Source organism: Xiphophorus hellerii, chromosome 12 (genome assembly GCF_003331165.1).
Source record: "Xiphophorus hellerii strain 12219 chromosome 12, Xiphophorus_hellerii-4.1, whole genome shotgun sequence".
Lineage (NCBI taxonomy): Eukaryota > Metazoa > Chordata > Actinopteri > Cyprinodontiformes > Poeciliidae > Xiphophorus > Xiphophorus hellerii.
The window spans coordinates 8,230,877-8,243,244 of record NC_045683.1 but is presented as its reverse complement, the minus strand read 5'-3'; the positions used below and the strand labels follow the sequence as shown (position 1 = coordinate 8,243,244).

The window sequence follows — 12,368 nt, the reverse complement described above, 5'->3', positions numbered from 1 at the left end:
TTTTTTTGAGTATGCGTGAGTTTTTGGTAGTGTGTGAGGGACAAAACGTAATTTTTTGGAGTGTGCGTGGCTACTTTTTTGGAGTATGCGAGAGTTTTTGGTAGTGTGTGAGAGACAAAACGTAATTTTTTGGAGTGTGCGTGGCTACTTTTTTGGAGTATGCGAGAGTTTTTGGTAGTGTGTGAGAGACAAAACGTAATTTTTTGGAGTGTGCGTGGCTACTTTTTTGGAGTATGCGAGAGTTTTTGGTAGTGTGTGAGAGACAAAACGTAATTTTTTGGAGTGTGCGTGGCTACTTTTTTGGAGTATGCGAGAGTTTTTGGTAGTGTGTGAGAGACAAAACGTAAATTTTGTCCTAAACGGCCCCTCATAGATTAATGCGAGGTTATTAAGATATCTTTATGTTTTCAACATGAGGCAAACATTAAGATCAACATTAGTGAACATACAAAACATATCATAGAGACCTGTATCTTACTTGTAGATGAGTTTTATTTTGTGTATACTAATACATTTGCACTAGAAACTACACAAAAATATACTTGTGTTTTTGCAGTGTACTGATTCTGGTTACTGGCTGATTTTTTCTACCTTCTGTATGAATGTTAGTTAGCAGGTATAAACAGAAGTTAAGCAGCAGGAGGTTGCATAATATTTTAATCGTCTTAGAGTAACAGATGAAGAATAACATGGATGATTTTGTCCTTACAGGTACATTATTCGCTCTGACCCTCTGGCTCACATGCCAGAGGACTCACAGATGGGACAGGCGGCCCGAAACACCAAGAACCAACAGGACTTTGGCGCACAGTCAAGAAATGAGACTCACCTTTAAAAGCTTTGAGTCTTTGGTTCTATGAGAGTCGATAGATCTCATATACCTCGCACAAACGAAGGCCAGACAGAGGCGGTGATCATAGTGAATGTGCATTAAGTCTCTCAGCCTGAGACCAGAGATTAGCCACATCCTAAAAGACGGCCCTGAGATTCCCGTTTTCATCAGAGCTGCCATTGGAGGATGCATGAAGAGTGCCTAGTCATCACTTCCCCTCACAAAACTCCCTGCAACCGAGAACCTGAACGCAGCTTCCTCTATCCAGCCCAACTGCAGAGATCAGAAGGGTTATTGGACGTAATCGGATGGTTAAAGCCGGTTTCTGTGCCGATAGATAAAATAATTTCATTTCATGTTTAGCTCAGATGGGGGGAAGCTGCCCTTGTGCCACTACCAGCTTTTTGCCAATTTCTTCACCTGTTTCTGCTGATAATCAGAAACTAACTGAAAACCATTCACATCCGACAACTTAAACATCACAGTTTGCTTTTAAAGAGAGCTGATGATTTAATTGGTTTTCTACATTTTCAAGTATTATCAGGAAATTAAGGTACATGTGCAATTTTCTTCTTTTATTATGTCACTTTCATTTATTCTTGTGAACTTTTTGTCTTTACAGGCACATTGTTTTAAATTTATTATGTGCTTACACCAGTTGCACCTTTATTAGCCAAGTTAGCATTTCTCTCTGTAATTTTGTCAGTTGTTGAAAAATGAACATTGTTCAATTATTTCCCTGTTAGAAATCATGACAGCTCCACATTATGCCGTTTTATTTATTTGTAAATACTGTTATTACTGTGCCATTTTTCTATTTATTTTTGTGACACCAGTGGGTTTTTTGTATCATTTTCAAACCTGACAGCAACATCTGCTGCTGCTGCCATGCAAAAAGTAAACGTACAGAAGAAAGAACAGTTAAGGAAATACATATTTTTAAGGAGGCTAATATATCAAATTATACCTGGTCAGTGCCAAATTTAACCAACCGTTGATCATAGTACTTGCTATTTAAATCAAATTTGAGTTACTTGTTAGGAAAAACTTAATTTAATGGAAGTTGACTATGGCCACTGGAAAAAAATAATCTCAAAATTCTGACTTTATTTATTTTAATCTCAGAATTCTGAGCTTAATCCTAGAATTTGAAGAAAAAGTCAGAATTTTGACTTTTTTGTAGTGGCCCTAATCTTTTTCCATAGATTTTTTTCAAAAACTTAAATTAGAATTAATTATTTTTATTATTTATTGTGTTTGTCCATCCATATCATGGCTAAAGTTGAAAGAAATACTGACTTTTACAAAAAAAAATGTTTTATCGGTCTGAGAGTTTTAGACAGGAAAGTTAGATGTGAGAGACATGCAGCTAAGACATGAGCTGTGCTTTACTCCTGCTCCTCCACACTACCCTGAAATACTCACTTTTTAAAATATTTGGGGAGAAATTTTCTTTTTTGTTGCAACATGTGACTCTTAAACTAGCAAACCATTAGCTCAGCTAAGTTTAGCGTGAAGTTTTAGCTACTGAGCATGAATAGCCAGACTCTACACATGCCAACTTCAGAGAACTGGTTGACATGTAATTTTTGTACATCTGAAAAAGAGCAAACACTTTTTCTCTGCACTGTAAACCATATAAATATATAAAGTTACAACTATAACTGTTTCAGATAGATCATTAGTGGAACAGTCTTTTTTCTGTTTTTGAAAACTTAAAACCCGATTTGACAAAAAAAATCTGCGCTATAAAATCATTTTGATTGTAAACGACTAGCACACTTTAAATGGCCTTTTAAGTTCTGCACAGCAGGATATTTTGCACAGGTATTCACAAACATAATCAAGTGTTTAACTGTCATACATTTTTAGATTTATTTTGAAAACTAAGTGCTGTGATTTGTGTACACCGCAGTTTCAGTATTTATCCCCGAGTCATTAATTTTCATCTGTATCTTGGGTTTAATCACTATAAATATGAATTGTATACATGGCTTTGTAGCCATGAAAAGTAAAAAGGACTTGAACTATTTTTGCACTAAGCTCTGTGGCGACGTGCGGAGCGTGACAGCATGACCCTTTAATTTGAATCTGTAGAACATGGACGATATTTACCGGCAAAGCAAAGACCCATCATGCATTCATTAGCATGACTTCAGATGTTTGCAGATTTTAATTTTAGGTATGCTGTTCTTATTTCTCATTTCAAGCAATCCTAAAGTGATAGAGAAGGGATTGCTTTGTTGTTGTTTTTTTAATGGTCCAGAAATCGTGTTTCACAGAGTCAGAAGTAACAGTTCAGTCAAAGCGACTGTGATGGAGGATGCAACCACTAACGTAACACCTTACAGGATCCTCACAACAAACCCTTATAGCACTGAAGGACTTCACTTGATGTCTTCTGATGTCCGGACTTAACACACGGGGCATGTTATCTCTTAAAAGCATGTTTTGATATAAAAAGCTTGCCAAGAACGAAACATTTCCTACCGTTAGCAGGACAGTTAGCGTGGCGTCCTGTCGCTAGATTTAAAAAAAACATAACTGAATCAACTGCTTGCAAGTTGGAGCCATTATTTGATACTCTGTATTTATATGAATGGAACGTGCATGTTGTCTAGATGTTATCAAAATGTATTATGTTTACCTCCACTTTGGTTTTGATTCATTGTCAAACAGAGGACGATTCATTTTGTACTATTTCTAATGAGAAGTGCACATACAGATATGAACAAATAAATGCTGCATGCAGCCAAATCCACCGACTGGACGATGGTTTTATTTAACCTCACACTAAGTTTATCACCAGCAGTTTGAATGTGTCGCATCTATTTATTTCAACTCGCGAAATTATACAATTGTACAATTAAGAAAAGCAGAAGTAGAGCCTCCTGCACAATCAACAAGATTGTATATTTTCAGAACATTAACTCAACAACAAACACTTGTATTTTCCAGCAGCGGTAAAAACCAGTTGACCAAACGGGTTGCTTCTGTTGCTAGGTGACGGGTTGGGCTCAGCTGGGGTTGCTAAGCAACAGCGCAGTGCCCGTGGTAATCAGATTTGCTAGTCACAGAAAAAAAAAATACAGTAAAAAGGCAGGCAGCTGAGACCCAAATGGAAGGGAAAAAAAGCATTTTGTATAATTATGAAGTGAATATTTTAACTTTAATAAGCTCTCTTGTAACTGTCCTGTTGTCTAAACTAATAATCCACTCTGACAGGATAATCTTCAAAGAGTGAATTGTTGAATCTGATTTCATCGCCGCTGCTTGTTAACATTATTCTGTTTCCACCTCTCTCTCGTCCAGCGGCCGTTGTTCTGAACCACTTCATGAAGCAGGTCCATGAAGGCGTATTCATTCCCTGACAGCAGAGTTTCGTCATCTGGAGAAGCGCCACCAGAGGGCGCCTTCGCCCCAGCAGCGGCTCTGTTTTCTGCCCTCTGTTTGACGATCGCAGACCGCTTCTGGTCCTGCCTCACATCTGCCTCTCTCTTCTTCTGTGCCGGATGTTCCTCGGACTTCAGCTCTTCGCCGGTGCTGACCCAGATGTCTGTCTGTGTTGCAGAATCTGGATCCAGGTTCGTTTCTTCCCCCTCCGATGCGCGGACAGGAGTCTCCAGTGGTTTGAAGGTGTCTGAAAGACTCAGATTTATGTTTGTTTCCTCATCTTCACACCGGTTAGAGCTGCTGGGATGCTCCATCATCACCTTCACATCTTCTGAGAGCTTTGTAGTTACACTCTGAGTCCAAACAGTGAACTCATCAGCTCCCTCTTCCTCCTCTTTGGCCTTGCATCTTGCCTGCCACTGAGCTGCAGTAGGAGGCCAGGTGGAGATCCTGATGAATTTTCCTCTCTGTCGACTCCAACCTGGACCTTCTCCAGACTCTTCATCAGGATTTGGTTTGTTCTGCTTGGTGCCGATACTCAAGTACGGTACAACGTCCATGTTAACATGATCACACTCCCGGTTTTCGTAGGGATTTCCATCATCACCTTCCTGCATCACACACTCCTCCATCGAGTCCATGGTAATGAAAGTTTCTGGATGAACTTCTCCCATTTCAGCTCCCAGGTTCTCTTTTTCAGAGTTTTCAGAAGTGACTTTGTCGTTCTCAGACACACAGAAAGGAGATGAGAGGATGATTGCGTTTGCAGACTTTGCTCTGATGCCAGTGAAGGATTTTCTCCGAGCCTCTTCCAGACATCCAGACTGATCCCGACTCGACACGCCGTCTCCTTCCCGCTTTTCTTCTTCTGTTGGACATCCAGGCCTCACAGCTTTGTTACTGCGATTCCTCCTATGCATCAGTGCCATGAAACACGCAAAAAGCAGCAGTACGCATAGGACCACTGCACAAGAACAAAGCCATAATCTAATATCAAGATGAGATTTTTCCAACCAAATTAACTAAAAATGTTCAAATAAAAAGAGGATTCATACCAATAACAGCGATCAGAGTGCATATCTTTGTATTTAAAGTTGTGGATGAACCTGAGCATGAAGGAAATACAAATTAATACATTTGGTTTTAAATATGAGAGACTGATTCAGAAGAATCACACACACCTACGGCTCGTGAAGGTGTAGTTACAGGTCTGATGACTGATGATAATGTCGTCACATAATGTCCTGTCAGCAACAAAGGATGGAAAATAAATAAAAACTCTACAAAATGAAACGTATAGCATCTTTTCTTGGTGTAAGATTAATCTCAATTTAATTTTTGTCATGGAAGCGAGATGAAAGCAGTTACATGTTCCACTGGCGCCGCCTGCTGGTGAGAAACAGGATTTCATGCCAACTCTAGCACGTAATTTCTGTTTCACGAAGCATCAGACCCGACGAGAAGCGCATTGAAGTACCGAAGTATTTGGCTGAATTTGTTATTAAATCACAATAATATATTTCAACTGCAATGGAGCGGCGACCTGACAATGACTGTTGGATCTCACAGAGTTTTATCCTGAAAATAAAGTCTGAATAAACGACTGTTGATCTGCTGTGCTTCTTTCAAGTCCGAAGTTACTTTAGACGCCTACCAGGAAACTTTAGACTACTTCATAATTTAATAATTAAACAAAGCTTTGACTCTGGCTAACACTGCCACAAGTAACAATACAAAAATCTGGCTTGACCTAAAACTCAGAACCCAAGAAATATTGTCAAAAGAAAGTCAAGAGAGACCGGAAATAAAGATAAAGATGAGCATAAGGCCGCTATGAAAGCAATCTGGGCTTCCTCAAGGCCTTAGCAGAACCACAAGCTGATCATCTCAATGCCAAAAGGCTGAATTTGGTGTTGGAAAAAAATAAATAAAAATAATATCCGAATGAAGAATGATCTGAAACATGTAATTTCTAACTATGACCGCTTGGTGGTGCTATTGGTCTCAAAGCCTATTTAACTTTATCTTTGATGCAGGAAAACTTTACTAGTGTGTTTGTCGTCCTTATTATTTTCTGTATAAAACTAAGGCATGCATGTAAACATAAAAAAAATTCTACAAAACCACAGTAACTACAGATTTTAATCATATAAGAATTATATAAATACCAGTCAAGAAGTATAATATTATCTGGGTATTTAAGAAAGAGCTTTTTACCTGGTGTCTAAATTATTTTTAGCAGAGTTTATATCTAATACAAATTCACAATTCAAATACCATAATATACATTTTTGATAATTTATTTAATCCAGCCTCCTTTTATGCATCTTACTTCCCACATATTCTTTATTTACCTTTAAACTGACTAAATGTATGCCCTTAGTTTTAAACTGATATAAAAAGACCCTAAAAAGTATCAGCCTGCACATTACCAAAAAATATGTCTAATGTTAAATAATTAGCCCAGATGTACCAGGGGATGAAGATGACGCTGTGGCACCAGGTGGTTTTGTTCTCTCAGTAGTCTCTGAAGAGGAAAGTGTTGCTGAAAGATGAAGAAACATTACTTTTAAGAGATTAAAACAGAAAGGAGGAGAAATAATCCACACGTACCCATGAGAGCAGAAGTTGTTCGAGTTTGGATAGTAGATTTGGTACTGAAAGATGTTTCTGTCTTTCCAGATGTTTGCTGTGAGCGAGTTGTTTGAGTTTTACCTGACGATCAAAAAGATATTTATTCCTAGAAAGTGATTTTTTCAAAAACGATCTAAGAATTAGTCTTGGATCACAACCAAAAAAGTTAAACAAAATGAGAGATATACTGGTTGGAGTCGCTGAACTCCTCAATGGTGTAGCAGTCGAACACACAGACAAGTTGAAAACTGGTCGACCTTCCAGATGTGGAGGAGTCTTACATTTCACACTCATCGGATTCACCAGCACAGATGTATTCAGTTCTGAGGACAAGGAAGGAGTTTTAACCTTTAAGTGTTCTGAAAACACACTTGGAGCTCTTAGTGTCACAAGTTACAAACCTTTCAGAGAGTCAACAAAGACCTGGGCATCACAAGAGCAGTTCCAGGGATTCCCGTAAAGTCTGATGGACGTTAAAGACTTTAGAGACGTGAAGATCTGCGGGGAAAGCCTCGTCAACTGGTTGTCTGACAAATCCAGATCAGTCAACTTCCTCTGGGATCTGAAGGCGTCTGGATGGATGGTGTGGATCTTGTTCCCTCTCAGATTGAGCTTCTTGAGGTTTGAGAGTCCTGTCAGATTCGACTCGTTCAAATATTTAATCAGGTTGGAAGAGAAATCTAGCTCAGTGACAGTAGCAGGGTTTCTGAACCAGTTCTGGTTAACGCTGGACAAACTGTTACCATCTAAAATGAGAATTTTCAGATGTGAAAAAGAGCTGAGGGCATTCTCAGCGATTCCTGAGATACCCGAGTTTGGGCTTTCGAACTTGGTGATGGAGGAGAGGCTCACGCTTTGCAGAACCGTGGAGTTGATTTCTCCAACATTCTTTAAACCCACAAGCATGGTTGTACAGTTAGGGACGAAATCTGAGAGAAAAAGTGAAGCACAATGATAAGTTTGTCTCCTTTGTTTTATAAATATGAAATACCAGCTTATATATTTGTCTACATTATGGCAAAATGAGTACACCTTTCTAGGGTTTAAAATGCATCATTAAACTGATCAGGTTTTGTTTGGAAGGAATGCCAAAAGAAAGACTTGAATATGAAAGCAACCCAAAGTTTTAAATGTTGGATTGAGAACATTTCAATCCAACACTGTTGCATTTTGTGAACCAGTAAGTTAAATAAAACCAAAACAGGTCATCTTAGGGAAATTATCTTCCTAATACAACTGAAGATTTGATTTAAGATGTATAGTTTAAATGCAAACTGTTTGATCAGAATCTAATTCCTACTACAGTCGTAAACATCAGTGTTTAAAAGCAAGAACAAGTTTCATAAAAGGACATACCAGTTTCTCTAAAAACTAAATTTTTATTGTTTTTCAGTAAAGCTGTTGCTGTTTAATTTGTCAACTTTATTCATTTCAAAGTTTAAAAGCTGGAGTTCTCACTTGTTAGAGCGTCAAGGCAGAACAAAACTGACTCCCCTTTTACACAGGGATGGCCGAGACGAACACTTCCCAACAACACGGCGAGCGCGACTACGCCTGTGGAAACGTAAAGCATCAATCACACGAAAACTCCACATTTTAAATGGAAAAGCTCCTGGAGCAACAAATCTGACAACTCACCTTTCATTTTGAGTTGATGGATCGAACGCTGATCTCCGTTTGACTCTGGAAAGAAGCATCCGCGGAGTTCGATGGTCATCACCTGAACAACCAGGACTGGTTGCCAAAGAGGATCATGTCTCGCCATGGTTACGAGAGCTGGCGTTAAAAGTCGCAGTTCCAGTTGGTTGGTAGAGTGAGCAGCGGTTTGCACCGGGGGGTCCCAGAGATGTGGTTAATTTAGAAACTTCAATGTAAACACAGGAGAACCAGTTTTCTGACAAACATTCCCGTGAAAAAGATGCAGTGGTATGACAAAGTAAAGCAAAAAAAGCGAAGCCAGTGCAGTGCCAGTAAAAGAAAAACAGCAAGAGTGATGGACAAATCAAACAAAACAGAAATGGAAAAAAAAGTGACTTTTATTTACTTGGAAAATTATTGTTTCAGTGCTTCAATTTTAAAATAAATAGATGACATGGGATCAAAGATAAAATCAAACATGGATGAAAAGTACACTAGTGTAACAAAAAATGGTGATCAAATGCCAATACAATCTTTTAGTTAACATAAAAATATACTTTCATACATTTAAAGACCACTTTCCACCACTTAAGCACCCCTCCACACACACACACACACACACACACCCACACAAAGACATCAAAATGCAGCAAATGATTCATCAAGTATTGAGTAACTTTTGGAGAAACAGCAGTAGCAACGTTTCAGTGATGCCCTTAGCTGCAGCCATCAGTATCAAATCTTTAGCGTTTGATTTTTCTTTATACAAACAGCAGTGTTACGTATTAGTTTGTCAAACTCTGAAACCGAACAGAAAGTAAAGTGCTTGTGCGACACTTCTGGTTGTTCGAGGCCAACAAATGGTTTATTTAACAAAAAGAAAGAAAAAAAAAAAAAAGGAAGAAGAAGAAGCACTTTGAAGTTTTGCAAAGACAGTGAAGAAGAGAGACGATGTGGCAGTGCTTGTCAACACCTTGGAGGAATGTTCTTTAATGTTGGTACACAACTGAGCCACAAGCCCTCCCTCAACCCCTCCCCCCAGCGTGAGGATATCAAATACTGTCAGTGGAGCAAAGCGAGAAGCACCCTTCACGACGAGAGTGTCCTCTGCTCGTGTGAATAAAGACGGGATGTAAATACTCAGAGGGGAGGAAGAGGCGGAGGGGTTACATTGCATGAAAAGAAGCTGTCGACAAGTATTTTGAGTGCACCTTTGTACAGGACAATTCAAGAGTGCTCGGTGGAGAGAAACAAAAACAAAAACCAAAACACAACTAAGCTCTAAACATCAGAGAATTTCCGTTATGATGAAAACACATAACATCTGAGTAAACTTGAACCACATCGCTTCAATAAAAATGATTTAAAAAAAGCTGAAACGAAACAAAAACTGTTGTACCAAGGCCTGTAGTTTCCCCGTTTTTCTAAAACTCCTGAAGGGAAAAAAAAAGGGATGCTTCAACAAATAAAAATGTAGTTAAATGATCAGTTTTTTCCCTTTTTTGCAACACACCTACCTGGTGCTACACGATCAGCGTCTAGTTTAAAAAGCGGCTGTATAAATGGATGATAGTACCACGATGTGTGAGAGAAGGCAAAAGGATGTCTGGAGTTTCCTCCATCCTGACAAAAAGAAGAAAAAAAAGTTCAGAGCAGCAGGATTCTGGAGATCGGTGGGGAGGCAGAAGTCGGCGATCCCAGCCTGATTCGACAGTCAACATGGGAACAGATTGACGGAGCGGTCCGATGATCCTAAACGGTTAAAACAAACGTCTCTCCACCTTCATGCCTACATCTATCCGAAGGAGAAGAAGGGGATTTAGTGCTGCGGCCGAGCTTTCAACCACGACAGTGCTGAACTAATAAATACTCCATGTAAAAATGGACGTTCTCTACATATTAGAGAAACAATGCCACATGCTTGCTTCAAAATAACTAAAATAAACCTGAAGCAATCACACCGATATCACATGGAGGAGGAGATGATTCACCAGTCCCTCCACCTAGACGTCAATCCTCCCAAGCAGGTTTCCAGGCCAAGCTGGGCGGCGAGATAAGACGGTGCAGATCGGAAAGCGGTCCGCTACTTCCCCGTTTTCTTTGGCACAGCGCTTCTCTTGGCCTGCCACAGGTGGTTGTGGATGGTCAGGGCGTCCACGCTCACCGACACAGTCTTGGCAGGGATGACGGTGAACTGTTTGCGGTCCGAGCTGTACTTGTACAGCTTGTCGATCATCTTCTTGCTGATGCTCTTGGGTCCGGTGCCCGTCAGCTTGTGGATCTCTTCCGTGTCGGGGAAGTAGGAGTAGAGTGCCCGGAACTGGCAGCCGCCATCACGAAACAGGATCATCAGGTGGTTGGATTCACACTTCTCCAGCTCCTGGAGAGGAAGAAAAACGTAGAGAAGAAATTAAAATCTGTGCGCAACAATTCAAAACACTGAAAGGAAGAAAAACCAAAACAAATAACACTCTTCCTAGGAGAAGCTTGGCAGACAAGTGAAGTTAAGAAGTTTAAGGATGGGTTGGCACATCTTTGAACACTTAGAAAAATGCAAACACTGGCAGGCAGAGCAAGTGGACCTTTAATGAGGAAACTTTGTATAAACAGTTAAACTAAGAAGATTCACTAATCTCATAAGTTGGTCTAGTTCAGGTAGAAAACTGACCTCCAGGATCTGGTTCTTCTGGGGTTCGTTGACTTTCCCCGCCAGGCAGCAATGAGAAATTGCATTGTGAATGATGGGCTTATTTGACTTGGCACTGGGCTCCTTGAAGAGTTTAGGGCCTAACAAAGCAAAAAAAGTTTATCAAATTATAACATAACAAAACAAGACAAATGGTAATGTGTCAGAAAATTAAACATGAAGTTTTGAATTCTGAAAATGACCAACAAAAGCAAAGAAACTGAACAATTAGCTTCATTTTCAGTCAAAGAAACAAATGGCAACCTATTATTAAACCAGTGTCGACTAAAAACCAGCAGAACTATTAACCTGTGTTCTCACTAGAGCTGAAACTATTAATCGGATTAATTGGGATAAATCAGTTATTGAAATAATCATCAACTAACTGAGTAATTGGTTAATCAGAATATACAGGCTCAAAAAAAAGCCATTTGCTGAAGAAGAAAGCCCTTAGTTACTGCTCCAAGCAGTAATTGCAAAGTAAGGCATTTCAATGATTTTTTTTGTTTTTTGAACAATAACATTTGTTGTTAATCTGTTGCTAAGAGATGAGCGCGTTTTCTGGTAACCAAGTGCCACGAAGTAAATATCAGATTTTTACTTTTGCAAAATTTAATCAACTGTAAATTTCTTGTGTTTAAGCAGATAAGCTGTACTTCAAAACATTATACTTGTTATGTTTAATGAACAATAATATTACTTGTTAATAATTTGATGTTAAGAGATGAGCGGGTTTTTTTTTCTGGTAACGAACTGTTATAAATCAGATTTTTACATTTCCGCTGAATGTCTGTTTTATAATGTATTCAAAAAGAATGACCAAAAAAAAAACAACCCTTTCACTTTTCTGAAAATTTCACCAACTGCACAATTGGTAGGTAGTAAGTATTATAAGATAAGTAGTATTTCAAAAGACCAGAAGAAATCTTATGTTTTTTGAACAATAACAATATTTGTTATTAATCTGTTGCTAAGAGATGAGCGCATTTTCTGGTAACCAAGTGCCACGAAATAAACATCTGATTTTTACTTTTGCAAAATTTACCAACTGTAAATTTCTTCTATCCAAGCAGATAAGTAGTATTTCAAATGAGCTTTTGTTTTATAAACAAAAGCTCATAATAAGTAACAGAATATTACTTGTTATTGATTTGGAATTAAGAGATGAGCAATTTTTCCTGATAA

At 38.8% G+C, this 12,368-nt stretch overlaps 3 protein-coding genes across 29 annotated transcripts in view; 1 reads left to right on the top strand and 2 right to left on the bottom strand.

Annotated features, from left to right (window-relative positions):
- Positions 1 to 3,591, top strand: part of kcnt1b (potassium sodium-activated channel subfamily T member 1b) — a 94,117-nt gene extending 90,526 nt beyond the window's left edge. For all 20 annotated transcript variants that reach the window (XM_032578020.1, XM_032578008.1, XM_032578016.1 and 17 more), the window contains one exon: positions 712 to 3,591. In XM_032578020.1, coding sequence (XP_032433911.1) covers positions 712 to 835 — 124 coding nt within the window. In that variant the 3' untranslated portion in view covers positions 836 to 3,591. The remainder of the gene's footprint in view (positions 1 to 711) is intronic.
- Position 3,592: 1 nt separating this feature from the next.
- LOC116729457 (leucine-rich repeat-containing protein 38) lies at positions 3,593 to 8,829 on the bottom strand. 4 transcript variants are annotated; one of them, XM_032578028.1, is made up of 7 exons: positions 8,318 to 8,808; positions 7,261 to 7,788; positions 7,048 to 7,182; positions 6,839 to 6,940; positions 6,699 to 6,770; positions 5,281 to 5,469; positions 3,593 to 5,189 (listed from the first exon to the last, which is right to left on the bottom strand). In XM_032578028.1, the coding sequence occupies exon 7, from the start codon at positions 5,152 to 5,154 to the stop codon at positions 4,093 to 4,095; it is 1,062 nt and encodes a 353-aa protein (XP_032433919.1). In that variant the 5' UTR covers positions 5,155 to 5,189; positions 5,281 to 5,469; positions 6,699 to 6,770; positions 6,839 to 6,940; positions 7,048 to 7,182; positions 7,261 to 7,788; positions 8,318 to 8,808; the 3' UTR covers positions 3,593 to 4,092. The 4 variants fall into 4 exon arrangements, 3 of the variants coding, with proteins under 3 accessions (XP_032433919.1, XP_032433918.1, XP_032433917.1); XR_004341158.1 differs by having other exon boundaries at positions 6,839 to 7,182; positions 8,318 to 8,829; XM_032578027.1 differs by having other exon boundaries at positions 3,593 to 5,469; positions 8,318 to 8,807.
- Positions 8,830 to 8,877: 48 nt separating this feature from the next.
- The window catches only part of camsap1b (calmodulin regulated spectrin-associated protein 1b), a 34,655-nt gene continuing 31,164 nt past the window's right edge, over positions 8,878 to 12,368 (bottom strand). For all 5 annotated transcript variants that reach the window (XM_032578442.1, XM_032578439.1, XM_032578438.1 and 2 more), the window contains 2 exons: positions 11,166 to 11,284; positions 8,878 to 10,877 (listed from right to left, as the gene is read on the bottom strand). In XM_032578442.1, the coding sequence (XP_032434333.1) occupies positions 10,581 to 10,877; positions 11,166 to 11,284 (416 nt within the window). In that variant the 3' untranslated portion in view covers positions 8,878 to 10,580. The remainder of the gene's footprint in view (positions 10,878 to 11,165; positions 11,285 to 12,368) is intronic.